Below are 26,235 nucleotides of genomic sequence, written 5' to 3' on the forward strand. Positions count from 1 at the left end.
GGTTTGTGAGGGTTTTCACACTTTTTAAAAAAATGATGATCACTAATGTGGTTAAATATGTATACTTTCATAATGCAGAACTATGTAGGAATTAGTCCTTAAGACTCTTCCAGGGTTAAAATATTACATTCACATTTGATGCTTTTGGGAGTGCCTGAGTTTGAGTTTCTGCTTCACTGGAACAGCATGAGAACTTTGAGTGTAGGTTCAGATTCAGTGTCATGGCTAAAAGCACGAGTTGCATCAGAATGTCTGCATTTGAATCCTGCCTTTTATTAACAGTGTAACTGTGGGTGAGTAACTTAACTTCTCTGTGCTTCAGCTTCCTTATCTGTTAGTGGGAATGATAATAATAACATCCACCTTGTAAGGTCGTTTATGAGGAATCAAGCAGATTACATAATATAGTCATTTCAACAGCCTCTGGCCCACAGTAGGCATTCAGCAAATGGCTCTTGTTATTATTTTTATTATTATTGCTGAAATAGCTTTATGATAAAATTGTTTAAACAAATGTTTTGGAATATTTTCAAGAGTCGGAATAACCACGTATCACAGTAAGTCATTTCTCTCCCATGCCCACTTTTTTCTCTTTGCACTTATTATTAATCAATACCTGTGACCAGTGTTTTTAATAATCATGTGTATATACACTGTTTTACAAGACAACTGTCAGTTCATTCCATTTTTCACATCCTGTGAGGTACTAATCAGATATACACATATACATCAATTCGCTTCAGCTGCCTGAAATACCAACCTAAATTGGCTTAAGCTGGAAAGAAGTTTGAGTTAGGCTCACCTAACTGCGAAGTCAGGCACAGCTGGCTGGATTCAGGGCTCAAGTAAAGTCATCAGGACTCAGGTTCTCCCCACGAGTCAACTCTGCCTTTCCTTGTATGGACTTCAGTTGCAGGAGCTGTATGTTACAAAAATGGCTGTAGCATATTCACCCCCTGTAGCCTGTCAGCGTTTAGATTCAGCCAGAAAGAGTGCCTGTCTCTTTCCCAGAAGCCTCAGCAAAAGTCTCATGATGTCTCATTGGCTCTTATGGGGTCACATGTCTGACCTGGAGCCAATCGCTGTTTGAGGCTGTGAGACTGGGATTGGCCAGTTCTGGTCACATGGCACCCCTGGCTCTTTGGCAGAGTCGACCCCACTGGAGCCATGCCGACTGAGAGTCGGAGAGAGGTACCTACTCTGAGGGAATTTGTGGGCTTTTATCACCAGAAAAAGGGATGGACGCTGGCTGGTCAAACGACTAATATGCTATTAGGCTCTTTTTGTAGATCGGCAACAGATCACAGGGGTTAATGGATTTGAATTAGAATCTTGGTTACTGATTCCAGCTTTTTTGTCTGTGAAGTTACATCCTCCAGGAATGCCGTTCCCCACAGGGGCAGGAGTTTGCAGAAAGTTAGTGTTGTGTATTCTTTTGGTGAAACTTGGATAATTTTTAACACGAAGAGAAAGAGTCGAGGCAAATAGGGGTGGCCCTCGCAATGGGTGGACGTGGTGCTTCTTCCCACACTGGTGGGTTCAAGCGACTCAGCGCCCTTCTCCAGGCCTTTCTGTCCCCGTGGCAGAGGCTGTACAAGACCCAGCTTGGTCAGTGTCTGTCCACCACGTAGCAGGGTCGCGTGCTGTAGACACGGGTGTATCCGTGTATCCTGGCCAAGAGTGTCGGCTACATGGTGAGGTGTGTCTGGGAGCTGGCCTCGTGTAGAGGTAGTTTCTAGATCTGTGTTTTTTGTAGTCCATTTTAGCGTGGCTTGAGACATTATCTCTCTTTGACCTCGTCTGGCAGTTTTTATTTTATGTTTTTCAAGAAGGCACTTGAACTTCTTCAGGAGTATGTGTAGCCAGGTCACGCTGTTTTCTGAAGAACCAGGGAAGACAGTTACCAGAGACCTGCCTTGTATGGAGAGCTACACTACAGAAGTACCTGCAGTGAGGGTCAGGGAGACCGCAGTTAGAAATGAACTGTTGGGACCTGATTAATTAACAAACGTAATTGTGGTAGGCATCTTCATATCCAGTGCTGAGGTGGGCACCTGAGCCTCCATATCAGAGACATTAACTCTTGAAATTAAGTCACTTCCCCCCATAGCTCCCAGAGTTAGTAATTCTGTCCCTAATCTCTACTTCTGTGTTACTTTTATTGAGATATCCCTGGCTAATATGTTTGGTGATTAATGTTGACGGTAGTCTTTGTGATCTCCCCTCAGAGCCAGTTTTAGGGGTTAGCTTGTCTTCGTCAGCGACGTACAAGTACACTTGTTTCTCCAATGGCTATTGGGGAGCATAATCATTATTATGATTGCATAATCATAACCATTATTATTTTATCGAGATGGAGAAAAATGGGTGAAAATAATTCCTCTGTCAAGTAGATAAAGTAGTTACATAGCATGATATTTTATTTTCTATGAATACAGTGTTGTATGTTGAAATCTGTAAAGTGATTTCCATTTTGTATAAATTGAAAATATGGAATTTTAGTGAAATAACAATAGCTAACTAACACTTACTGAGCACTCACTGTATGCCAGGCATTCTTTTAAGCACTTTACACGTATTATTTCACTTAATTCTTAAGTGAAAATAAATAACCATAGGAGGTAGGTATTAGTTGTCTTCTTGCCATTTTAGAGGTGAGCAAGTTGAGATACTTGAGGCTAAGTCATTTGCTCCAGGTCACACAGCTGGTGAGTGACACAGTTGGTGAGTGACAGCTGGTGAGTTCTGAATGTAAGTCCTCTGGCTCCAAGTCTGTGCTTTGGATCACTGTGCTGTGTTCTCTCCCTAGCAAAGATTTTAGCTCATGTGTTGTTAGTTTTTCGTTTCATTTTCCTTCTTTTTGTAATACTTTCTAGATGTGGGCTAGGAGTTTTATAGAGGAGATTTGCTAATTCTAGGACCTTTGGAATCCATGGATGTATCCATCTTCTGTTGCTGTTATTGGGCAAGCAAACACTGTATGCTTGTTCATATCAGTAGGTCTCAACCAGGAATGATTTTGCCCCCCAGGGGACGTTTGCTGATGTCTGGAGATAGACATCTTTAGTTGTTGTAAGTCAGGAGACGTGCTCCTGGCACCTAGTGGTCAGAGGCCGGGATGCTGCTGAAACATCTTATGAAGCACAGGACAGCCTTCCGCAACAAAGAATTGTTCAGCCCAAAATGTCAATAGCATCAGCTCTGGCCTATAGAATAAGTTACTGATGATCTTGTAATGCCATTCTGATCTCTAATGGGCAAAGTCACGTTAGTAATGTAGAAATGATTGCTTTTGATGTTTATTTGATAATTGATTTCCCCAAATTAATGCATGTTTGTATAAGGGACATAAACACCAACTATAACTTAAATATTTAAGTTCCCCTAAAGTAAACTGGGAATTATAGCCCACTGAGGGAGAGCTGAGGAAGTTTAAAGGGAGGCCATGTAATGCCTGAGGATACAATACTCTAAATATTTGTTGGATTACCTTGTGAATAACACAATTAGATTTCATTTTTTGTGTTAACTTGTCAAATGTATAAACATTTTAAATATCCTGTAATTTTAAAAACCGTGTTTTGGTATTTTTTTTAATAAAAATTTCATACTTAGAAAAGTGGAGAATATTACATTGTACCCCGTGTATGTACCACCCATATTTAACAAACGCTGACAAATACTGAAATCCATTTTGAGCTCTTTCTCATCCCATCCCTTAGGTGTTTCTACATTTTTTGTTATACAAAACATCTCAAAAGTTGAAGGGGCCTGGAACTCTTCCGATGTCTGTCATCAGGCCTCACTCACTGCTGCTGCCTTTTGTCTGCCTGTCAGCTTCTCCCCTCATCTTTCACTGCAGTATATAGGCGGCAGAGGGCGGAGCCAGGTTGTCTTTTCAGAGCTGGAAAGGCCAGGCCGAGAGTGGATATGCAGGCTGGAGGGAGGCGGGAGGACAGTAAGTATGGGTTTCCCCCAATGACTGAAAGCAGAGCATTCCCAGGAAACCTTCCATAAGCCGACATGGCGTAAAGCGAAGAAGCAGTGACCATAGGACACATCTTGCTAACGGATGCACAAAATAAATTGAGCTAAAGCACAGAAGTCCAGTGACAGTTCAGAGCTATGGTGGCTTGATGCTGAGGTGCTGAGTGTGGTTCCCGGGAAGGAGCTGGGCGGTGCCCCTTGCACCCACTTTTGCAGCTCACAGTGTGGATTGCCTCTGTAAGGGCTGCTGCGAAACACACGCCGAACACTGTTTTCACTTTCCCCCCTTTTTTGTAAAAATAGATATCCTCTTTGGATTTCTTTTGGTTAGGAAAACAGGCACTAACGTGGGTCCTTCTTAAAAGCGAAGTGGCATAAATGGAGCTTTGGAAAGATGGAGGAGACCTGTACCTTGGGGCCATTTGGTAAGGTAGAAAGTGGGGAGAGTGAGCGAGGGTGGGAACAGGCAAGAAGAGCAGTCTCCATCCCGACAGAGATGGTGATAAGAGGTCAGCAAGGGTGATCCTCCGAAGCAGTGTTGTGACTCTCAGGTCCAAGGGTTTTAGGTCTTCTTTGCCCAGGTTTTCTGCTCCCTGCATTATGAGTGATAGAGCTCAGGAGAGGCTGCGCTTGAATTCTCAATCTCTATTACTTGGACTGCTTAGTGGTCTGTTATTAATGGCAATGCCTGCTTCTCACCAGTTGTTCACAGGACTTCTACATGATAGGTTCCTTCTTTTTTCTTTTTTTTTTTGACCGCACCATGCTGCCTGCGGGATCTTAGTTCCCCAACCAGGGATCAAACGCTCCCCCTGCCCATTTCTGCCATGGAAGCGCGGAGTCCCAACCACTGGACTGCCCGATAGGTTCCTTCTTTATTTAAACACCTCCCATCATGCTCTATTGCTATGGAATAAAGCCCTCACTTCTTGTGGCATTGGAGGGCATTCTTAGCTCCTCTCCCTCCTTCTCTGACACACGTGGAGTGTATCGTGTGCTTTCTCTGCCGCGGTGGTTTCTCATGCATATTCTCTCTGAGAAGCTCCCCTGTGCTCTCCTGTCATCTCTGCACAGTGACCTTGTGTTCTTCTTCTGAGGCCAGCTCATGCCTTTCGGCAGATGGAAGGTATTTCTCGTTATTTTTCACTTGTGCTTTGCCTGTCTTGCTAGAATCTGAGTTTCTCGAAAGGAGTGATGACGTGCTTCCTCATTGAGTTTAGTGCTGCTAACACAGGGCCTGGCCTCAGGAAATGTTTGCTGAACTGAATTAATAGCCAGTTCAAACTTGCCCTTGAGCCAGTGTTTTGTACTGGTGGGAAAAATCCTACATGGTATGGACTTTGATTCTCTGCAGTCTCAGTTACAGAATTATAAGACCGAAAATAGGAGGCTGGGATAGGAAACATTTTTGTACCTTCTGGTTTTAAAAAAAAAGAGACGCCTTCATGGCTTATTACACTTTGTAATATTCAGCATCATGTTTCATTTATAAATTTGATGTATTGTTGGCATGATCCTGACTTACGGTTGATATTTTGCTTGAATTTTAGTGAAGACTTCATAAAATAGAAAGGAGAAGCATAGAGTTTGTAGCGTCAGTAGTTGCTCCTCAGCTCTGACCTTGATCAAAAGGCTGCTTGAGAGTAACTATTCAGATAGCTAGTTGGGCCAGTTGAGTTAGGAATGGGGCTAGAATTGATAATTATTAACTTTTTAAAACCTTTTCTGATTTGTTCTTTCTCTCTGTCTTTAGGATTTTTGTCCCTGAGTCATGGAAGACAGAAGAGCTGAGAAGTCATGTGAACAAGCGTGTGAATCACTTAAGAGACAGGACTATGAAATGACCCTCAAGCACTGCACAGAGGCCCTCCTTTCTCTTGGCCAGTACTCCATGGCTGACTTCACAGGGCCGTGTCCACTGGAGATAGAAAGCATCAAAATCGAGAGTCTTCTTTACAGAATCGCCTCCTTTTTGCAGCTGGTGAGTAAACACTGTCAATGAGCCAGTGCTGAACCATGTAAAATGGCTGTTTTCTGTGAGTGGGACTCTTGCTGATCACTGCTGCTACAAATCACCACATTCTGGGCTGAGGACATGAGTGAAGTGGCTAGTGATTGCTGAATATCTTTGATGGCAAGTAACTGTGTTTTTAAGCCTTGAAAGTATTACTATCATATAGCATTTTGGATTATTCACTCCATTCAACAAATATTTCAACCAATATTATTCACTCAATTCAACGAATGTTTACGCTGTTCTAGGTATCTGCTATACGTTGGTGAAAGAGAAAGAGAAAGATCCCTCCTTCATAGTACTTTTTCTAGTGGGGGGGGCAGACAATAAACCATAGGCATTATAAATAGGTAAACACTTTAGATTGTTAGAAGGTAACAGTCTGCATGGAAAAAAAAGTAGAATAGAGGGTTACTAGGGTTAGGGTTAGGGTTGCAGTTTTAAATTGGGTTAAGATGGGCCTCATGATAAGGTGATAGGAAGGAGGTAAGGAAGTGAGCCATGTTGAAATCTGGAAGAAGATCGTTACAGGCAGAGGGAACAGTCAGTGCGGAATTCCCGAGGCGGAAGCATGCCTTCCACGTCTGAGGAACAGTTGGGAGGCCCTTGTGCTGGAGTAACGTGCCCAAGGGGGAGAGTGCAACAGGGCTAGATCCTGTGGGACCCTTCAGGCCACTGTAAGGGCTGGTGTCTGCTCTACTTGAGATGGGACACTGTGCTGGGATTTTGAGCAGAGGAGTGGCATGGTCTGCTTTAATAGGAGTTATTTGGCCTTTGTGTTGAGAATAGACTGTAAAAGAATAAGAGCAGATGCAGGGAGACTAGTTTGGAAGCTGTTAGAATAATCTAGGCCAGCGGTGAAGTGGCTCAGATCAAAATGCTAGCAGTGGAGATGGTGAGAAGTGGTTTGTTCTGGTTACAATCTGAAGATAGAACGAAGTAGATGTCCTAATGTACTGAAGGCAGGGAGTGAGAGATATGGAGCAGGCATAGTTTACTTACTTTGCCCTTTTTTTGTCTGAGCAATTGGAAGCGTGGAGTTTCCTTACACTGAGATGAGAGGGCTGTAGGTGGGGAAATGGGAGATGGGAAAGAGTTCATTTTGGACATACTGATTGAGATGGGAGATGGGAAAGAGTTCATTTTGGACATACTGATTGAGATGACGTTTAGATATCCAGCTGGAGATGTTGAATAAGCAGTTGGAAATGCAGGTCTGGAGTTTGGGAGAGAGGTCTGGGCTAAAGATGTTGATTGGAGAGTCTGTGGCCTGTAGATGATATATAAAGTCTTAGACCTGGGTCAGATCAGCAGGGGAATGAGTACAGGTAGAGAGAAGGGGCGGGCTGAGGACTTAGTCTTGTGGCACTAGTTTAAGAGGTTGGGAGGAGAAGCAAAGCATCCTGAAAAGCAGCCCGTGAGGTTAAGGAAAACTAAGAGAGTAAGATGTCGTAGGAACCAATCAAAGAAGGCCTGTGTCCAAAGGAGGGAAGGTTCAGTGTCGGTTGCTGTGGGCGGAGTCGTGAGGATTGAGAATTGACTGAGAAATGACAGTGTGTCTAAATGGGTACATGTAAGTGTATCTAACTGGATCCACTGGCAGTCACTGGTGACCTCCATGAGAGCAGCTTCCATGGAGTGGTGGGTGAAAGCCTAATAAAAGAGAGTTTAAGAGAAAGTCAGCGGGAAGGGAATTGAAATACATGATACAGACAATTCTTGAGGAGTTTGCCCCACTGAAGCACAAAAAAATGGAATGGTAGCTGGTGGGAGAAGTGAAGTGAAGAGAAGGATCTTTTCAGTTGAGGGAAATAAGAGCATGTTTGTTTCTAGGACTGAACCGTTAGAAAACAAAAAATTAATGATGTAGGAGAAATAGAAGAAGCTTGCTGGAGCGCTGTTCTTGAGTAGGCCCTGGAACAGATCTGCACAGGCTTTAGGAAGGAACAGCGATGGCTCACCTGGTAACAGGTGGAAGGCACAGTGTGCCGGGAAGCGGGCAGCCATGGTAGTGGCCATCCGTGGAAAGTCTCTTCTCAGGGCTGCAGTTTACTCAGTGAAGTCATTAGCTGAGAGTGAGGATGAGGAAGAGATTTCTGGTGGCTTGAGGTTGGAGAGGGCGAGGGGAGGAGTGTGAATAAATGGCCTAGGGAAGTGTACTGTAATGTCTGTTTGTAGAATGTTGTGTAAACCTTGGCCAGAGGTAGCTTTACTCTGTGCATATTAAATTTGCAACATTAGTGATTAAACTTTGAAACAAAGCTGAGCTTTTTGATAAAATCTGTTTTAAGCAGCCCTTGAACTACTTAACTTTATCTTGTATCTTTTATTTTGCAGAAAAACTATGGGCAAGCTGATGAAGATTGTAGGCATGGTACGTTTAAAAGCAGGATTCTTTTCTGCTGTGAAGATTTTGAATTATTTAATTGAGCAGTGTTTAAGATTTGTTTTTTTTATATGCTAATTTCAAAAGTGATTATAATATTTAAAAAACCCACCTCATGGTGGTGCTGAGTGACTAATTTGGATGGCGACTTTCCTGCTATGATGGGTGCACACATGAACATTGTTCCTAATCACGAGTGTTGGCATTGCTGTCACTCCCTTGGGAACATTGATAATGCCCTTTTAAAGTTTGTGTGAGTATTTTCAGTCAATAAAGAGCCATATTTTAAGAACTGTAGCACATAACACACATTGATTAAAACGTTAAGCTTGGATAAATTGAAAAGCTGGGCCTCTGCCTCCTAAAATGTTCTTTTCCCCTTCATTAGAAGATTTCCCTTAGAGAGCAGAGACTGGCTAGAATGCTCTTTAGTGCTTTTTCCTGTTTTCTTTTGGGCAGGAAATTGATTAGTAAGATCCGTGCTCTTTGGGTACTCATAGACTAGGGATCCTTTTCTTGGAGATTGCTGCCAGTTCACTAGAATGAGTCTAGAAGTGAGTGGGAGGAGGGTTCCGGGTACATTCTCTCACACTCTTGGTGGGAGTGTGGCACAGCTCAGTGATTTGGATAATATAATGTTTCAATTATCCAGATTGGGGTTGGGGGGCTGAGGTGTCTAACATAAGTTAAAGTTTTTTTTCCTATTTGCTCCTTTGTGTCAAAACTCTTAAAAGTATTAGCTCTCTTTGTTGTTAACCTTACAAAACCATCTTATCTACTCCTGGGGCATATTGGACATAATTTAACCATTCATTAAAGATTCAGTGACCTCTTTGTAAACCTTGCTTCATAGGATTGTATACTTTGGGAGTTAATTGGCATGAGAGATATCTAGTACCATCTTCCACTAAAAAAATCTTTACTATCTGTGGACATTTAAAAGTTACCAACAAGCCAGATAATAAGTCAGATAATATAGAGGAGTATGAAGAAGGGACCCACTTCCCCTTCTCCCCGATCTGAAGGAACCATGTTATCAGTTTGCTGCATCTTCTTCACCTTTCTCTGTAGTGATAAGCACAAATGCTTATAATACATAGGTAGGGTTTTCCTTTAAAAATTAAAAAAGAATTATGTGATCATCACACAGTTTCTTGCTTTCTTCTGTAACAATAGATTATGGACATCTTACTATGTTAATAATACATCAGCTCCAATTCCTGCTGAATATTCCATGGCATAGATGTGCCGTAATTTATTCAGCTATTCCCATATTGACGGGCATTCAGGTGGTTCTAGGTTTCTAGTTTGTTATAGTTCATCCTGTAATAAACATATATTCTTTCTTACTGTTGCCTTTGTTTCTTTATGGTAGTCTTAAAAGTTAGATATCTGGGTTAAGGATTTTTAAAAGTTGGGTGTCTGGGTTAAAATACACTTGAATGCCTGTTTCCTGTGAGCTCACTAACTGGAACCTCTCAGTCTTGACGTTGTGACAGTCTTGTGTGCGAGAAGTGGCCCCTCTTGCTTTAATGTTCCATGAGTACTAGGGAGGTTGATGCTTTTCATTTGGAGACACACAAAGTCCCAGAAGAGTAACTGACTTGTGAAGAGTTGTCGAAGGGTAAACGCTGTGGGTGAAGGAACATAAGGAAAAACGCTGCGTTTTTTGTTAATTGTTTTATTAGCGTTTTCAAGTTAGATACTATTTTACAGCTGCTGAATTACCACAATAAAAGCTTAACCAGGAAACCTTGGGGATGAAGGATAAGCCTGTTACCTGGATTGTGATCATCGTAACATGAATGTATACGTATGTCCACACTCACCGGACTGTATACATCAATTACGTGCAGTTTTTGGATACTGATTATGTCTCTGTAATGTGGGGAGAAAAGTTTAACCAATGCCTAAGATAAGGTTGCAGTGAAATGAGTGTATGCTTGTGGTGTGGTAGAGTATGAAGCGGAATATGGCTTGGTAACATGTTCGTTCCTTTGACCCACTAATCTTAGTTCTGGGATACTGTCCCAAGTAAATATTCCAAAAGAAGGAAGAAATTGTATGTGGAATGGTTTTCATTGCAATACTGTGTGGAAAAGCAGAAAATCGGTTAGCTTGCAATAAGAGTTCATTGATTACACTCTGTGCATTCCTTGTTACCATTTATGTGATAAGTAAGAACATGGAAGTGCTTATTTAATGTATATAAACTTTGTCGTTTGAAATAGACATTTGGGAATATTGGCAAAGTTTACATGTGTATATTGCTAATTGTAGAGTTCTGCTTTTATATTATGTACATGTAATTTTTTTTTCTTTTCACCTTTTGGTAACTTGTGTTTTTTTTAATTGAAATACAGTTGATTTACAGTATTAGTTTCAAGTGTACAGCAAGCTTATTTTTATATAAGGTAATAAAATACCACAGTTAAGCAGTCAGTAATAAAAAGCAACACGAGAATCTCAATCTCTGTTAATTATTATATTGGTTTGTAACGCTAGATAGCCCAAATAGCTCCTGCCTTAAAGGCCCCAGAGCTTTGTTTGAATTTTATGTACTAGAGTATCATCCTGGTGTCTGCTCCCTCACTGTCAGGCTATCAGTTTGCATTCCTTACAACTCTCAACATGCCTCATTGCAGCTACCCTCCCCCTCTGCTCCACTTGCTGCTTCTGACCCTGATTTCACTTTCTTAGGCAGGGATAGGAAACCAGACAGGCAATCTTTGTCATGGAGTTAAAAAACATTGAAACATTTTTTATTATGAAAAATTTAAAACATACAGGAAACTAGGAGAAAGAGTATAATAAACATTCATAGTCTCGAAACTTAGGTTGTAACCTTCTGCCATATTTACTTCATTAATTTTTTTCTGAACTATTTAAAAATAATTATAGACATCATGATATTTACTCCTAAATACTTTAGTATGCATCTCTAATAAAAAATAAGGTCATAACTGTATAACCACAATATTATGATTAATCTAATAAAAATGGCCATAATTCCCTAATATCCAAAACCAGTCCATAATCAGATTTACCTGGTTGTTCCCAAAATGTTTTTTTTTAAGGCTGATTTGTTTAAGCCAGGAACTAATCAGAGTCATAAGATTTAATAGTTGGAATTCTACTTAAATAAGAAATAGGTTCTGAGTGAGGACTCAAGGGCATCCTGAAAATAAGCTACACAGACTTTAAGTTCATGGAGTTTAGTTCTGAGTTTGGTGTTGTGTTCTGGATAGTGAGGGTTGTCAAGCCAGTGACCACTGAGTAAGTGAGGCGGTCAAGTCTGTTTTCATTATCTGAACATACGCTGTATTTGGCGTAACAGGAAAACTTTCATAACATAAGGATTCTTTTTCTTCCTCTGAAATATTCATCATATAGGAAACTCACTTTTTTTTTTACACTAACAAAAGGGAATGAGGTAAATGGAGAAGGTGAAATCAAACGATAGTCTGATCAACTAAGAGTTTTGTGCTACATGTACTGTGTAGATCAAACTCAGTCATTATAACATCAATGAATACTTTCCATAAGGCTGCAAGATTTTTATTTTATTCTTTTTAGGCTGCAAGATTTTTAAACCCTAGGTGAGAGTGTCATTAATTTAAGAAATTAATGTAAACAAAGGAGTTTGGGCCATCAATTGATATTTATTATGTTGATAACTTGCCCTGTGAAGTAAGTGATTCAGTAACCAAAAAGCCCTGTTAAATAGATGCTGACTGTATTACAAAAGGCAAATTGATACATGATTGATTGAACCTTCTATACTTTCCTTCTCTGAAGAGTTTTGATTAAATAGATTTTATATTTTATGGTAATTAAAAATGTTTTGGAAAAATAATTAATAGGGGTAACAATACTTATTCAGAATTATTTCTGAGTAAGACCCTCTGAAGTATTTTGTTTAATCACACTGTAATATTATTCCAGCTTTATGGGTGAGGAAACAGATTTTGTGAGATTAAGTAACTTGCCTAAGAGCATAGAGACAGTCCAGAGTGGAGCTGTGGTTTTGAAGTGAGGTCTTTGTGATCTGAAAGGCCATGCTCCTTCTCTTTATCCTAAGGTACAACCTATTTATTCTTTAGGGTTTTACAGACATTATTCTATTGAGTGTAGTAAACCTGGGGGGAAAAAGGCAAATGGGTATTTTATATTCTAGAAATGAAAAACACTGAGGCTCCGGATCACGTAGACGATAGTGGAGCGGGACAGGAGTTTGGATCTTTAAGCCTCTAGTCCATCCAGTTTTTCCTGTTGACCAGAATGTTAAATAGGGATGCAGTTCAATAATATTTCTTAATTACTTGTTCTTTAGATCCACTTGTGGTAACTATTTAAAAAATTTCATATATATAAGCTTCATTTCTCCAACAGGAATTAAAAAAAAACTTTTTACTTTGAAATAATTATGGATTCACAGGAAGTTGCGAATATAGTACAGAGTGATCCCATGTACCTTTCCCCCCACTGGTTACATCTTGCATAACTGTAGTACAGTATCAAAACCAGGAGGTTGACATTGGTTCAATGAATATGTGTAATTCTATTTCATTTTATTATGTGTAGATTCAGGTAACCACCAGCACAGTCCTGATGCAGAAGAGTTCCATCACAGTGAAGATCTCTCTTGTGCTACCCTTCACAGTTACACTCACTGTCTTCCCTCCCTGTGTAACCCCTGGCAGCCACTAATCTGTTCTCCACCTCCATAATTTTGTCATTTTGAAAATACCACATAATGGAACCATATTGTACGTGATCTTTTTAAGGATGACTTTTTTTCTCTCACCATGTGTTTGAGACCCATCCAAGTTTTTGTGTGTATCAGTAGTTCATCCATTTTTATGGCTGAGTAGTATTCCACAGCATGGCTGTACCACAGTTTGTTCTTCAGCAGGAACCTAAGGCTTTCTGGAATAGGACCTTAACTTCCACTCTTCATTTCCCCATAATGCCTATTAACTGTTTTAAGTAAATTTCTTATATGTAAGTTGTTAGGGATAGAATATAAATCAGGAAAGTGTTTTTTTAAAATTTAAGTTAAGTTGGAGACCATCCTCTGAGTGTGCAGACTCCCTTTTTTTTTTTGTTTTGCTGTACGCGGGCCTCTCACTGTTGTGGCCTCTCCCGTTGTGGAGCACAGGCTCCGGATGCGCAGGCTCAGCGGCCATGACTCACGGGCCCAGCCGCTCCGCGGCATGCGGGATCTTCCCAGACCTGGGCACGAACCCGCATCCCCTGCATCGGCAGGCGGACTCTCAACCACTGCGCCACCAGGGAAGCCCCAGACTCTCTTTTGTATGAGTAGATATTTAAGTAAGCAATAGTCTTTGAACTACACCCTTTGAACTCAGTTGCAAGAGCCTCACCATGGTTGTATGACTGTCTGTTCTAGACCTTTTCTTATTTATGCAGGGTGTCAGTTATAGTCATGAGTGACATTATAAATGTATTTCATGTTGTTTTTCACTCATAGAATAAATACTAGCATTAATTTTATATTAGCTCAAATTATATGTATACCATAAAAAGAGAAGATTTAAAATGAGTGGTACCTTGCCTTGTAAAATCTCAATAAAAACTATACCAAAGCGGGGCGGGGGGGGTGGGGGGGACGGACGGACACTGACGGGCAGGATGACAACGCTGAAATTAAGATTATTGTGAACACCTGAAAACATAGCCCTCTCACATAGTGCAAAGAAAATAGTCAGAAGAGGAGCCAAATGTCAGTTCTTCTCAGTAAGCAAATTATTTTTTTCAAAAGCAAGCAAATCAACTGTGGAAACAGTGAAGTAAGGGAGTGCCTCAGCAGAGGATTTCCTCTGAGTGCTTACAACGGACATAGAAAGACGTTGACTTCTGACGTTGACATAAAGGCACTGAAAGAGTTTTAAGATAAAAAAAATACAGTTAAGTTGACTTTTTAAAATAGAAACAACTTCCAGTTTTTTATAAATTTTATTTACTTATTTATTTATAGCTGCATTGGGTCTTGGCTGCTGCACTCAGGCTTTCTCCAGTTGCATCGAGCAGGGGTTAACTCTTCGTTGTGTGCACGGGCCTCTCACTGTGGAGGCTTCTCCCGTGGGGGAGCACAGGCGCCAGGCACGCGGGCTTCAGCAGTTGTGGCACACGGGCTCAGTTGCTCCGCGGCATGTGGGATCTTCCTGGACCAGGGCTCAAACCCGTGTCCCCTGTGTTGGCAGGTGGATTCTTAACCACCGCACCACCAGGGAAGCCCCCTTCTTCCAGTTTTTGAACAGTTAACAGAGATTAACTTTCCTGTAATGATACAGCAAATGCATCTTGGAAATTAGGGTTCTTTATAACGAGGAGGCTGAAGGCTCGGCAAGCAGCATGCTCTCCCTCTCTCTCTCTCTCTCTCTCTCTCTTTCTAATGCACACACAGTACAACAGGCTACTCAGGAGTCCAAGAGCCTTTACTCTGAGCTGCAGTTGAAGGAAAGAGTACTTCCAAAAATATACAATAAGGTCTCAGCTTCAAAGTTTATGGCACACACAAGAGGGCTGTAAAAGAGATGCAGAGATTTTTGTGACCAGGTTAAGGACTGAATACTGGAAGGAGCAGAGAGCAAGGTAGCAGGGATTTGGGGAAAAAGAAAAGAGAGAGAATGAGAGAGAGAGTATAGTATTTAAATCTGGAGATGAAATATTCAGAAGAGGTCTGTGTGATACCTGAGATTGAATACTGTTAAGGCTTTTCATTTTCCAAAAGCGTCTTATAAAGGAAAGATTATATCTGCAAAAGACCTTGGTAGGAAGGACATAAAATGCCGCAAAAGCTGTGGTCCGCATGTCTTAAAGTATTATGTATTACAATTGGAAGTAAAGAGAGGGCAAGGGGAAAAAGGGTTGAGACAGAGGAGAAGCATGGTGGAAAAAAAAAACTATTTGGAGAAATGGACCCAGGTGAGAGATTTGCCACAGAGTTCTTATTCTGGTTTACCTTATACTTCTTGTTACTTGTTACAAGTGGACATTTTAACCTGACTTAGGCCTTCTGCTGTTTGGAGTCTGTTTATAAACTCCTCCCCTAACCCCACCCCAATAGATGTTTGGCAATAAGTTTATTGCCCAAAAATTAAATGGCTGATATTTAGGAAAGGAATTTATTTATAAATTATAAATTTGTTTTATATATTTATTAAATGAATATATTTCATTTTTGATTCAGTTCCTGATGTGTTGGTTCTGAGAATGTGATTATTTCCAAGTGGTGAATATCTTCACTTTATTAATGACTCAAGGATTTAGTTTAATGGTAATTTTAAAATTTCTTTCAAAAAATTTGGAAAAATGCTACCTTGATTAGGCTATGCTCTTCAATAAAAGGCTTTAGAAATAACTAAGGACTTGATAAGAAAAATACCCTTTTATGGTCATGTTACTGAAAAAATACAGACTAATATTCAGCATTTACTGAACTTTAAGCTTGTTTTAAATTATCTTTCTCATTGCAGGTAATTCTTTACAGGCAAGGGGAATTACATTTTAATTGTTGATCCTCTCCTTTTGGTAGCCAGGGGCTGTCAAACACTTACAGAAGCTGTTTTTGTTGAAACAGTTGAATGAGTACTCCTTTAAGATTAGTCATATTCTGGTCCAAAACATTCCAAGTAAGACATATTTCAAGTGTTAGAAAATCTTACAAAAACTTAAGGATGAGAAGGGATAGAGACTTGAATTTAGCAACGCAACTAAGGCGTTCAGATTTTCCCTTTGTAACTCCCAGGGGAAGGAAGGAGTTATGTGCTCACTGTAGAATTTCACAGATAGTTGGGGGAAGAGAATTTATTTGTAAGGAATCATAACTTTTTTACAGTTGCCCAAGATTAGGTTATGTTTTAATGTCATCTCTTTTGGCAAGTTCAATTATTATAGCTGAGGCAAGTTTAAGAATACACTAGGCCATACTTTGTTTTCTTTCAAGCTTTTTCAAGATGTTAAAGGTAATACAGGACCAGATTGGCAGCACTGCAATTTGATTTTATCATATGACACCATAGCAGGATAGCTTTTTATCTATAGTAGTTGACTGTTTCTTTGCCATAGTTCTTCATGTGGGATCCTACAAGACATAAACTGAATTGCATTTAAAGACAGCCGTTAGAAGAAAGTACATCAGTAGTGTTTCTTGTCTAAAATGTTTAGAGAGAAGAAAGGGAAACATAATTTTGACAAATCTGGAGACATTTAGACATCAGTGTAATGGAAGAACTTTTGCAAAATAAAATTCAGCATATACCTTGTGCAAAACCAAAGATCTCTGCAAAGTGCTTGTAAAATATCATGTCATTTAATACTCTTTAAACATGACATAGTCATCTGAGATTGAAATATTCTTACGTTTTTTTCATTTCCCTGAGACATTCTTCAGCTCTGGACAACTAGTTTCTTAATATCCCAATTACTGAAAAGGAACTAGGCTAGTTCCTCAACAGTTCTTAATACTATTTTATAATTTTTAGAGGGGAACGTAACATCTAGGGAACTCTTGAGGAGACTGTGCTAGATACTTCATATAATTAACACAGTTAGTCTTTACCACAACCTTATTAGGTAGCTACTGTCACCTCCATTTTACGGGGGAGGAAACAGGCTTAGCGAATGTGAGTGATCCAGACCTTGGTAGGACTGTCATGTTTCTTCAGAGCGTTTTATTAATGCTCGCATTATATTATTTGATCCTTGCAGCACATTTTTTCATCTTGCAGTTCTACAGATGACCACACTGAGGACCAGAGAGATAAAACGACTTTTGCCGAAGGTCATATTTAAGTAGTTTCAGGAATAGTAAGATCTGGGGGGAGATGTGGGCTTACTGTGGAATTTTCTGAGTTGCTCAAGACATTCTTAAGGATGCTCCGTTGTTGTTATTCATGTATTGGAATTGTCAGTTGAGGAGATAAGTGATCTGTAACATGGATGCTGTGACAGCAGGTTGGTCTAAACTGAAAGTAATTGAATAAAACCTTCTTGGATACAGAGACTGCAACTTTCAATTTAATAATCTGATTCAATAAAGTATATATGTAGAAAGATGTTTAATACAGTGTTCTTTTTTGTGTTTTTTTTTTTTTTGCGGTACGCGGGCCTCTGGCTGCTGTGGCTTCTCCCGTTGCGGAGCACAGGCTCCGGACACGCAGGCCCAGCGGCCATGGCTCACGGGCCCAGCCGCTCCGCAGCATGTGGGATCTTCCCGGACCGGGGCAGGAACCCGTGTCCCCTGCATCGGCAGGCGGACTCTCAACCACTGCGCCACCAGGGAAGCCCCATACAGTGTTCTTTTTAATAGTTAAAAATTGGAACTGTTCTGGATCAAGGGAATAGTTAAGTAAATTGATGTATCTACTTGATGGAACATTATATAGCTAATAAAATGATAAATATAAACACTGTAATATGGAAAATACTGAATATGTCAAGGGGAAGTAAAGTAGGATATAAACTGTTATATCAGTTACAGTCATGTAAAAATTATGTAAATATTGATCAGAATTTGAAGAGAACATGAATAAGTGAAAACAGTTTTTTGGTTGAGTGGTGAGTTTATGGTGAACTTCTGTGTAGAATTTTATTAGTGTTCTTTTGTTATGTTATTTGGGTAATAAAAAAATTGAACCATATAACAGAAGGATATATTCAGTACAACCAAAATAAATATATTAAGAACAGGGATTCCCTGGTGGCACAGTGGTTAAGAATCCGCCTGCCAATGCAGGAGACATGGGTTCGAGCCCTGGTCCGGGAAGATCCCACATGCTGCGGAGCAGCTAAGCCCGTGCGCCACAACTACTGAGCCTGCGCTCTAGAGCCCGCGAGCCACAACTGCTGAGCCAGCTTGCCACAACTACTGAAGCCCGTGCGCCTAGAGCCCGTGCTCTGCAACAAGAGAAGCCACCGCAATGAGAAGCCCGCGCACCGCAACGAAGAGTAGCCCCTGCTCACCGCAACTAGAGAAAGCCCACAGGCAGCAATGAAGACCCAATGCAGCCAAAAATAAATAAATAAAATAATTACATTTATTAAAAAAAATATATATATATATTAAGGACGGACCCAATTGACTTTAAATGCAGTATATTATATTGATACTTAAACAAAACATTTCCTTGAAAATAATTAGAAAAAATGCAATTTCCAAAATATTTTCTTTCAGCAAATTATCTTTTTGCAAAGGAAGCTGAAGTGTGTATAAACTAAAAATAGAAGCTTGGACTTAGCAGTAAAGAGAAAGGTACAGATTGTTTTACTGGTTGAACCATTAGCAGTTGTGGGAAATCATCTCAAATGACATGGCATAAAAATGAGTATATTCTGTATTGTTAGAAATATGTTCTCCTTGTGATTGTATTAAATTAAGTCAGTAAACCCTTGCAGACAAATTGGGTAGCATTTTCTCTGGCCATTTGACCATTGGGTTCTTAGTTAATCTTGCTGGTTTTGATAAAAGCTAATTCTTAATTACTTAGGAATTTCAAAATATTGAGGTTTGCAGTTTCTATTCTTATGCATTTTAATGGCACTGGATCTCTTTGTCAAAAATGCAAGAACTTTATTCAGCGAATATCTATCTCTGCAGTTTAAAAGCCCTCATTTACCCAGACATCATAGGTTGAACAGTATTTTCACTGGAGAGCTGTAAGATTAATTCTCCTCATGATTTTGTGGTGATCCTACCTGACTATAGGCTGTAGTAGGTTAGGTATGTTGATTGTCCCATTTTTTTTCTTGGCTTTATGCATGTCATGGACAGAACTGAAACATCACTGCCTTCCTCTAGTAGTTATAGTTATTCTTTTAGTATGAAAGAAGTCATGCTTGGGATAGTGTGCTAATAATAAAATTGAGAAAAATGTGTATCGAATGTTACGCGGTTAATGATGGCTGTTCTTTCATGACAGTGCTGGGAGAAGGACTGGCCAAGGGAGATGGTACCTTTCAAGCAGTACTTTGCTGCATGCAGCTTAAAGGAAAGCTCCAACTTGTATCCAGCATTCTTGCCAAGTCACTGACAGGAGAGTCCCTGGTATGTTGATGAGTTCTAAATTTGAATGTCTGAAAACGGATTCATCCATTTGACTCCTTAGGTGTATTACCTACGTTCCTCTAGGTTCTGTCAGAAATCAAAGTTTGTAAGTATCTTGAGATGCTTATTTCTCTTCAACAAACTGATGTTTAATCATTGGATTCTTGTAGTTTGTGATAATATATATAAGAATTGGAGATATTTTTTAAGCTTTGAAAGTATAGAATAAATAAATGATTTTCTTTAAAGGTATAATTTAACAGAACCTGGAAATATTTTTGAGTTTTAAAATGCTCCTGTGGACATATGATCTTATAGGGTTCTTAAATTCAACAATTTATTTTATAAAATGCTTAAGTTTATCTAAACTAAGTAATAATTACTGTTGTTTCTGAAGATGTCATATGTGTAAGTTAATATTCATGACTGCTCTGATGGAGTTATCTAATTCTTTTCAGACTTTGGGATAAATGTTTGTATGTAGTATATAATTTTTGAGAGTTTTTGTCTGTTTTTGGATGAGATAATTGAAAGACTACTTTTTTTGTACTTTAGAGTTGGCAATCTATAGAAATTGGAACAAAAGAGATATTATAACTTTTTTTTTACCAGTTGGTAACTGTTACAGCATTGGCTGATATTTTTCAGGAATCATAATGAAAAACAGTGAAAGCAAGAAAATATATGTATACTTTGTTATACAGCATGAATTCTCTATACTTTTATTCTGAATTAACATAAATTGTGGAAAGCAGGAGCAAAGTTGTGTTTTCACTGCAAATAAATATATATTTGGTAAAAAAAAAATGGAAATTAGGAAAGTACTTTGTATATTGTTGAGTGTAATGTAACGACCCGTCTCAGAGGGTAATTTAGTTATTTTCTAAGGAATTATTTTGCTGTGAATTGTTCAGTTGGTTTAACAGTATTTTTGGATGTCACCATTTTAACAAATGAATATAAAAGCTAAGATGTGTTATTAATATAGCAGAATTGTATGGGTATTTAGTTCTAAATAGATGATAAAGAATAGCTCTCTTCTTTATTATTTAGATAATTCTATCCTTAAGGAACTTTTCTATATAAGTTAAGCATATTACACAGTTTTACCTGTTGGATTTTTACTTATTTTATTTTATTATTTTTTAATTTATTGAGGTATAATTGCTTCACAGTGTTGTGCTAGTTTCTGCTGTACAGCGAAGTGAAATAGCCACACATATTCCCCCCTGACCCCAACTTCTGGATTTCCCTCCCATCTAGGTCACCACAGAGCATAGTGTAGTAGTCACCACAGAGCTGTACAGCAGGCTCTCAACTAGTTATCTGTTCCATACACAGCAGTGTATACATGTCAGTCCTAATCTCCCAATTCATCCCAGCCCCCCTTTCCCCCCTTGGTGTCCATACGTTTGTTCTCTACGTCTGTGTCTCTATTTCTGCTTTGCAGATAGGTTCATCTGTACCACTTTTCTCGATTCCACATATATGCATTAATATATGGTATTTGTTTTTCTCTTTCTGACTTACTTCACTCTGTATGACAGTCTCTAGGTCCATCCACATCTCTACAAATGACCCAGTTTCATTCCTTTTAATGTCGGAGTAATATTCCATTGTATATATGTACCACATCTTCTTTATCCATTCATCTGTTGATGGACATTTAGGTTGCTTCCATGACCTGGCTATTGTAAACAGTGCTGCAATTAACATTGTGGTACATGACTCTTTCTGAATTATGGTTTTCTCAGGGTATATGCCCAGGAGTGGGATTGGTGGGTCATATGGTAGTTCTATTCTTAGTTTTTTAAGGAACCTCCATACTGTTCTCCATAGTGGCTGTATCAACTTACATTCCCACCAACAGTGTAGGAGGGTTCCCTTTTCTCCACACCTTCTCCAGCATTTATTGTTTGTAGATTTTTAAATTTAAAATTAGGAAGAAGCAATTTGCTTTCAAATCTCAAGTGAAATTTGAATTTCAGAAGAGTGAATGTTTTATGTATTTTCCTTCAGCAGCTTTGTTAATGAACCATCTTTAAGTAGTGTGATCATTGTATGTGAATCTGAGTCATAAGTAACTGAGTTCACCATTTTGTGAATCTAGCCTATTAGTTTTAGGAAAAAGGAGTTTTAAAAAGTTGAGGTTAAAAAAAAAGTTGAGGTTTATTTTTTTCTTTACTTACTCTATCTTGCTCTTCAGTGATACCCTTTGTGAATATTTTATTGAATTAATCTTAAATTCTTAGGCAAGGTGAATACAGTGTTTTAGGGCACACTGTATCTTTTGTCCTGTTAATCTTTTTAACTTTGCGCATAGGTGGTTAGCTTTATCATCACCTCAATGATGGTAATGGTAATGAGGATGGGAGATGAGTTTTCTTTTTACAGATGAACCTTAGAAACAGCTGAAGAGTTAAGTCCCCATAGTAAAGAACTAATACACTACTTGGTTTTTCCATTTTTCATTTGCCGTTTCAGAATGGGATGGTAACAAAAGATTTGACAAGACTAAAAATACTTCTCACAGAAACGGAGGTAAGACTATTTCAGTGGATCTCTTTGGGAAGAGTTTAACGCAGTCTGGCTAGTACGTGTTCTTTATTAAAATTTGGAAAATCACTGGGCATCAGCAAGGCTTTAAAGATGGGGTACTGCAACCTTTAGACTTTCCGTAACCAGGCTTGGTCCCATCCTAGGAACTTTGCTTCCTGTCAACGTGCCTCTGCATCCCAGGTCTTCTGTTTTGTCCCTAATTTTTGTTAGCTGTCTCTGGCCAATAAATGGAAAGATAATGGGGAAATTTTAGTTTTTAACTACATCTGGCTATTAGAAAATTCTGTTTTTAATAGTGAGATACTCCTCAAGCCTTCTGTGTTTTTAAGTAACTAATGGAACTCTGTGATTTGAGGAGGTTTTTTAGGGAGTGAGTTTAGCTGGTGGAAATAATGTGTATCAGGGTAAATGGTGAACGAAAATGTGCTCTGGTGAAGCAGTTGAAGGCTGGGGACAGCAGTGGCACGTAAAAGGCCCGTGGCTTTGTAAGTCTCACATTTCTATTCCTCACACCGGCATGTAGAAGTATTTTTATTCAGATGTCTCATTTTACAAATAGCCATTTTTGTCAGTTTTTATCATAAATGGAAGCCCATGTAAAGTGATCACTTGGTTGGCTTATTTATTTAAAAAGTGGCACCTACTGTGTGCTAGGTATTATGCTTGGTGCTGAGGATACAGCACTGAACAAGACACTCATGGTCCTTGTCGTCTGGGAGGTTAGAGTCTTGGGGAGGAGATAGACGATAAATACATAAATTAATCAAACAAGTATAGGTATAATTCGCATTGAGGTAAGTGGTATGAGGGAAAAGAATAAGCTTTCTGTGATGGGGAAAGAATAAGCTTTCTGTGATGGAAAAATAACTGGCGTGGTGGTGAGGGGACGAGACACTTAAGCTGAGTTGAGAATGGAGAAGGTGCTGGTCTCGTGGAGAGTGCGATAAGGGTGCTCCCATCAGGCCAAGGGGATGAGAAGAGCCCCCAGGTGTAAACCTTGACCTCCTGTAGATTACTTTCCCACTTCAAATCTAATCATACATCGCAGTTCACACCAACAAATAAGTAAGCAAAGAAGATAGTCATCGTGAATTATATAAGCTGCATAAAGATACTGTTTGTTTTGCTACAATTAAATATAGCCTTTTAAAAAATGTTATTTTCTTAGTCTTATGTTATCTTATTATGAATTAACTGAGAATCAATAAGCTCTAATTAACTTCAAAGCCATTTCCCTTCTGGTATATATGTAGTCTTTTAATTTCTAAGAAGTAAAATATGACAGTTATAAGTGTTTTAGACTTTTAAAATGAGAACATAAAATAAGATGATTTGGGGCCTTGTTCTCCTCTTTTATTACCTTAGTTGAATTAGCAGCTTTACATCTGATAATCATACACAAATATATATAAAATTTTATTTTTAATATTTATAATCCTATTATGTATAAGGTCACAAATATCACTTGACTCTCATTTTGTGACTGTACTTTTGGAATAAGTGACTTAAATTTTGTTTATAATTTCTTTTCTGTGTAACCAGAGTAGTAGTATTTTTGGTTAGTGAACTGGTACTATTAAAAAAATCCATCTAGAAAAAGTTAACAAACAATGATACCCTTACTTATTGTTGCACCTGACGTATTTAAAAATAGCAACAATTTGTTATTTAAAGATTGGGCTGAGCTGATGTTTAACCTGTAAATGCTGGTGGATTAGAATAAAGACATGGAACTAAAGGCTGACTAATGGAAAGAAAAACAACGCATATTCTTTAGAAAAACTTCAAATATCCAATCAATAGATTTGATTGTAAATTTACAGGAATTCTAGCAGTGTGAACTTCGGCTGCCTTCCCTGAAGGTCTCAGTAAAGACTGAAAATCACAAACTAATTGATGTTGCCCTTCTGTCTTAGGGTCTGAGCATATAAAAAGGGTGTTAAAAAAACAAAACTAAACACAGTACCAGGAAACTAAAAGCCACAGTGGCCAAATATTCAGCCCAGGCTTGAGCTTCTCATTTTTACCAGCTCTTCTGATGAGGATGTGCTGTTCACCAGACCCCACCAGACTGAGAACTACAGTGTCAGCACATGCATACTCTGCCCGTTTGCAGATTGTTGTAGATGCTGACTCACTAAATACACCACGTATGTTTCCCTTCTGACAGTTATAAATGCTTTAAGCTTCATTTCATCACCAAAACATTTTTCCCCATTTTTTCTCACATATTTGGTAAATTTATTTTGATAAATTTTTTTTAGAGGAGATATTTTCAATTTATACTTGAAGTGAATTTTTAGCTCTTAAAAATTCTGTGCAGTTAGAATCATATTTTAAGGGCTACTGTGGGACTATGCTGCTTAGATCTTGCTTATAGAATTTTAAAGGATCTTTTAATATACCTTTTTGGTGCGCATAGAGTCCTTATAATGTTAATAATTACTCCTGATTTATTTGTTAGCTTATGTATTCTTATATTCAGTCCTCATTTTACAAAAAGAATGGGTTGTCTTTAAAAACTTGTTAGTAAGTAGTTTGAGAATCAGAAGGCATTTTCCTGTTGAAACAGTATTATGGTGATTTAGTTCCAGCCCAACCTAAAAAGGGTCCAATTTAATCAGTGACATGTAAATTATGGTGATATTATTGTTTCAGTTATACCCAATTAGCATTTATGCCATTCTTTCTATGGTACAAGACGTTCCAAATATCATCTTGGGATACCGTTTCCTCCTTCTCATTCAGTTCAACATTTACTGAGTGCGTGTGCTCTTCAAGGTTCTTTGCGTTTTGGAAAGCTGAGAAATCCATGAAAAACAATCTGAAGGGCCAGCCCAAGATGTGCATAGCTAATGTACCCACAGGGCAGCCTGTGGTCAGCAGGTTCTGTAATGGAAGTACAAGCAGGGAAAGGAGAGATAAACACCCTGCAGGGAAACCAGGGAGGCTAGTGTCAGAACTGAAGTTAAAGGATAGAGGCAGCTAAGTAAAGACCCAGGAGTGACTTGGTACAATAAGTTGTCAGTCAGTTGGTTCAGGGGTAGATGAGACAAGTAGTAATGATGCTCTTACCTAGGATAGTGGCAGGGGGCGTTGAGTATGAGACAGACATGAGAGGCATTCTAGACCTGGTTGGGCAAAGATTTGGAGAATACTCGGAGCAGGACAGAGTCTGACTTTCAGGGTTTCAGCCTGGCTCTTTTGGGGGAAGATGAATCCATTCACTTGAGATAAGCAGCACTGAAGGAAGATGAGCTTTGGGGTTAAAGTTGATGAATTTTATTTAAACATACTGTGTTTGAAGTGCATGGGCGGTCATCCATCCATCTACCCATCCCCCCATCCATTCAGATTTACTGAGCATTCATTATGTGCCGGATCCTCTGAGGCGCAGGAATGCAGAAAGGCAGTTGCAGGCTGTTGACAGTGGGTCTGTGCATGGCTGACAGTGACCCAGCATGTAAAATGCTATAGGATAGTTAAGCGGCACTTAACTATTCTCTAGCTGGCACTCAGTTGAAATTGGGGGTGTGGAGCTTAGAGTAAAGTTATAGCCAAAGGGGCAGATGGAGGTCTTACCTGCATTCGAGGGGTCGAGAAAGCCAGGAAGTCAGGGTGAGTGGGTCCCCAGCCATGGGCTCCACTGTGGGAGAAGGTCTCATCCTAGAGCAGCGAGGGGGACTCGGCCAGGATATGCTCCCCGGTCCTGAAGTGGTGGTGGTGCTGCACTTGATGCAGGAGAAGTGGCTGGTCATACTGTAGGCGTTAGCAGAGGAGAGTGCAGTACATACACGGATGGAAGGTGCTACTCCACGGGGTTCAGGGCTGGGGACTGAGACTTCTCTTGCACCCAGGTAATTTTTATGTAGGGAAGGAATCTCTATCAGTTTCCTTAATGAGGACCATAGAAGTACTTCTTTTCCATACTTACATATGGAAACTAGAGCAAAGAGCAAAAAACACCGTTTGCATATTAATGTTTATTAAAAATTTCTAAATATTCAATCTAAAGCTTTTTAAAAAATATTTAAAATTTCCAAGTTTAATTCAACATCAACTAGTTATTTCTTATTATAAAAATTTCTTTCATTTGAAAAATTGCAGACAGCAACTGGTAATGTCCTCCCTGGATATCACGTGGAAGACTTAGAAGAGGGTAAGTACGAAACTGCATAACTTCTGGTAGCTGTGATTTTGAGCATTGCTTCTTTGTTG

The 26,235-nt window shown here is 39.2% G+C and overlaps 1 protein-coding gene across 8 annotated transcripts in view; it reads left to right on the top strand.

Annotated features, from left to right (window-relative positions):
- The window catches only part of HELZ (helicase with zinc finger), a 150,038-nt gene that overhangs the window by 17,369 nt on the left and 106,434 nt on the right, over nt 1-26,235 (top strand). For 7 of the 8 annotated variants that reach the window (XM_027080418.1, XM_027080415.1, XM_027080421.1 and 4 more), the window contains 5 exons: nt 5,741-5,968; nt 8,339-8,375; nt 19,334-19,458; nt 21,943-21,999; nt 26,125-26,176. In XM_027080418.1, the coding sequence (XP_026936219.1) occupies nt 5,759-5,968; nt 8,339-8,375; nt 19,334-19,458; nt 21,943-21,999; nt 26,125-26,176 (481 nt within the window). In that variant the 5' untranslated portion in view covers nt 5,741-5,758. Of the gene's footprint in view, nt 1-5,740; nt 5,969-8,338; nt 8,376-19,333; nt 19,459-21,941; nt 22,000-26,124; nt 26,177-26,235 lie in introns of those variants that run through there. The other variant, XM_027080422.1, reaches the window with a different exon arrangement.

Source organism: Aethalodelphis obliquidens, unplaced genomic scaffold (genome assembly GCF_003676395.1).
Source record: "Aethalodelphis obliquidens isolate GAN/ISIS:26980383/991018 unplaced genomic scaffold, ASM367639v1 scaffold44, whole genome shotgun sequence".
Taxonomy (NCBI): Eukaryota; Metazoa; Chordata; class Mammalia; order Artiodactyla; family Delphinidae; genus Aethalodelphis; species Aethalodelphis obliquidens.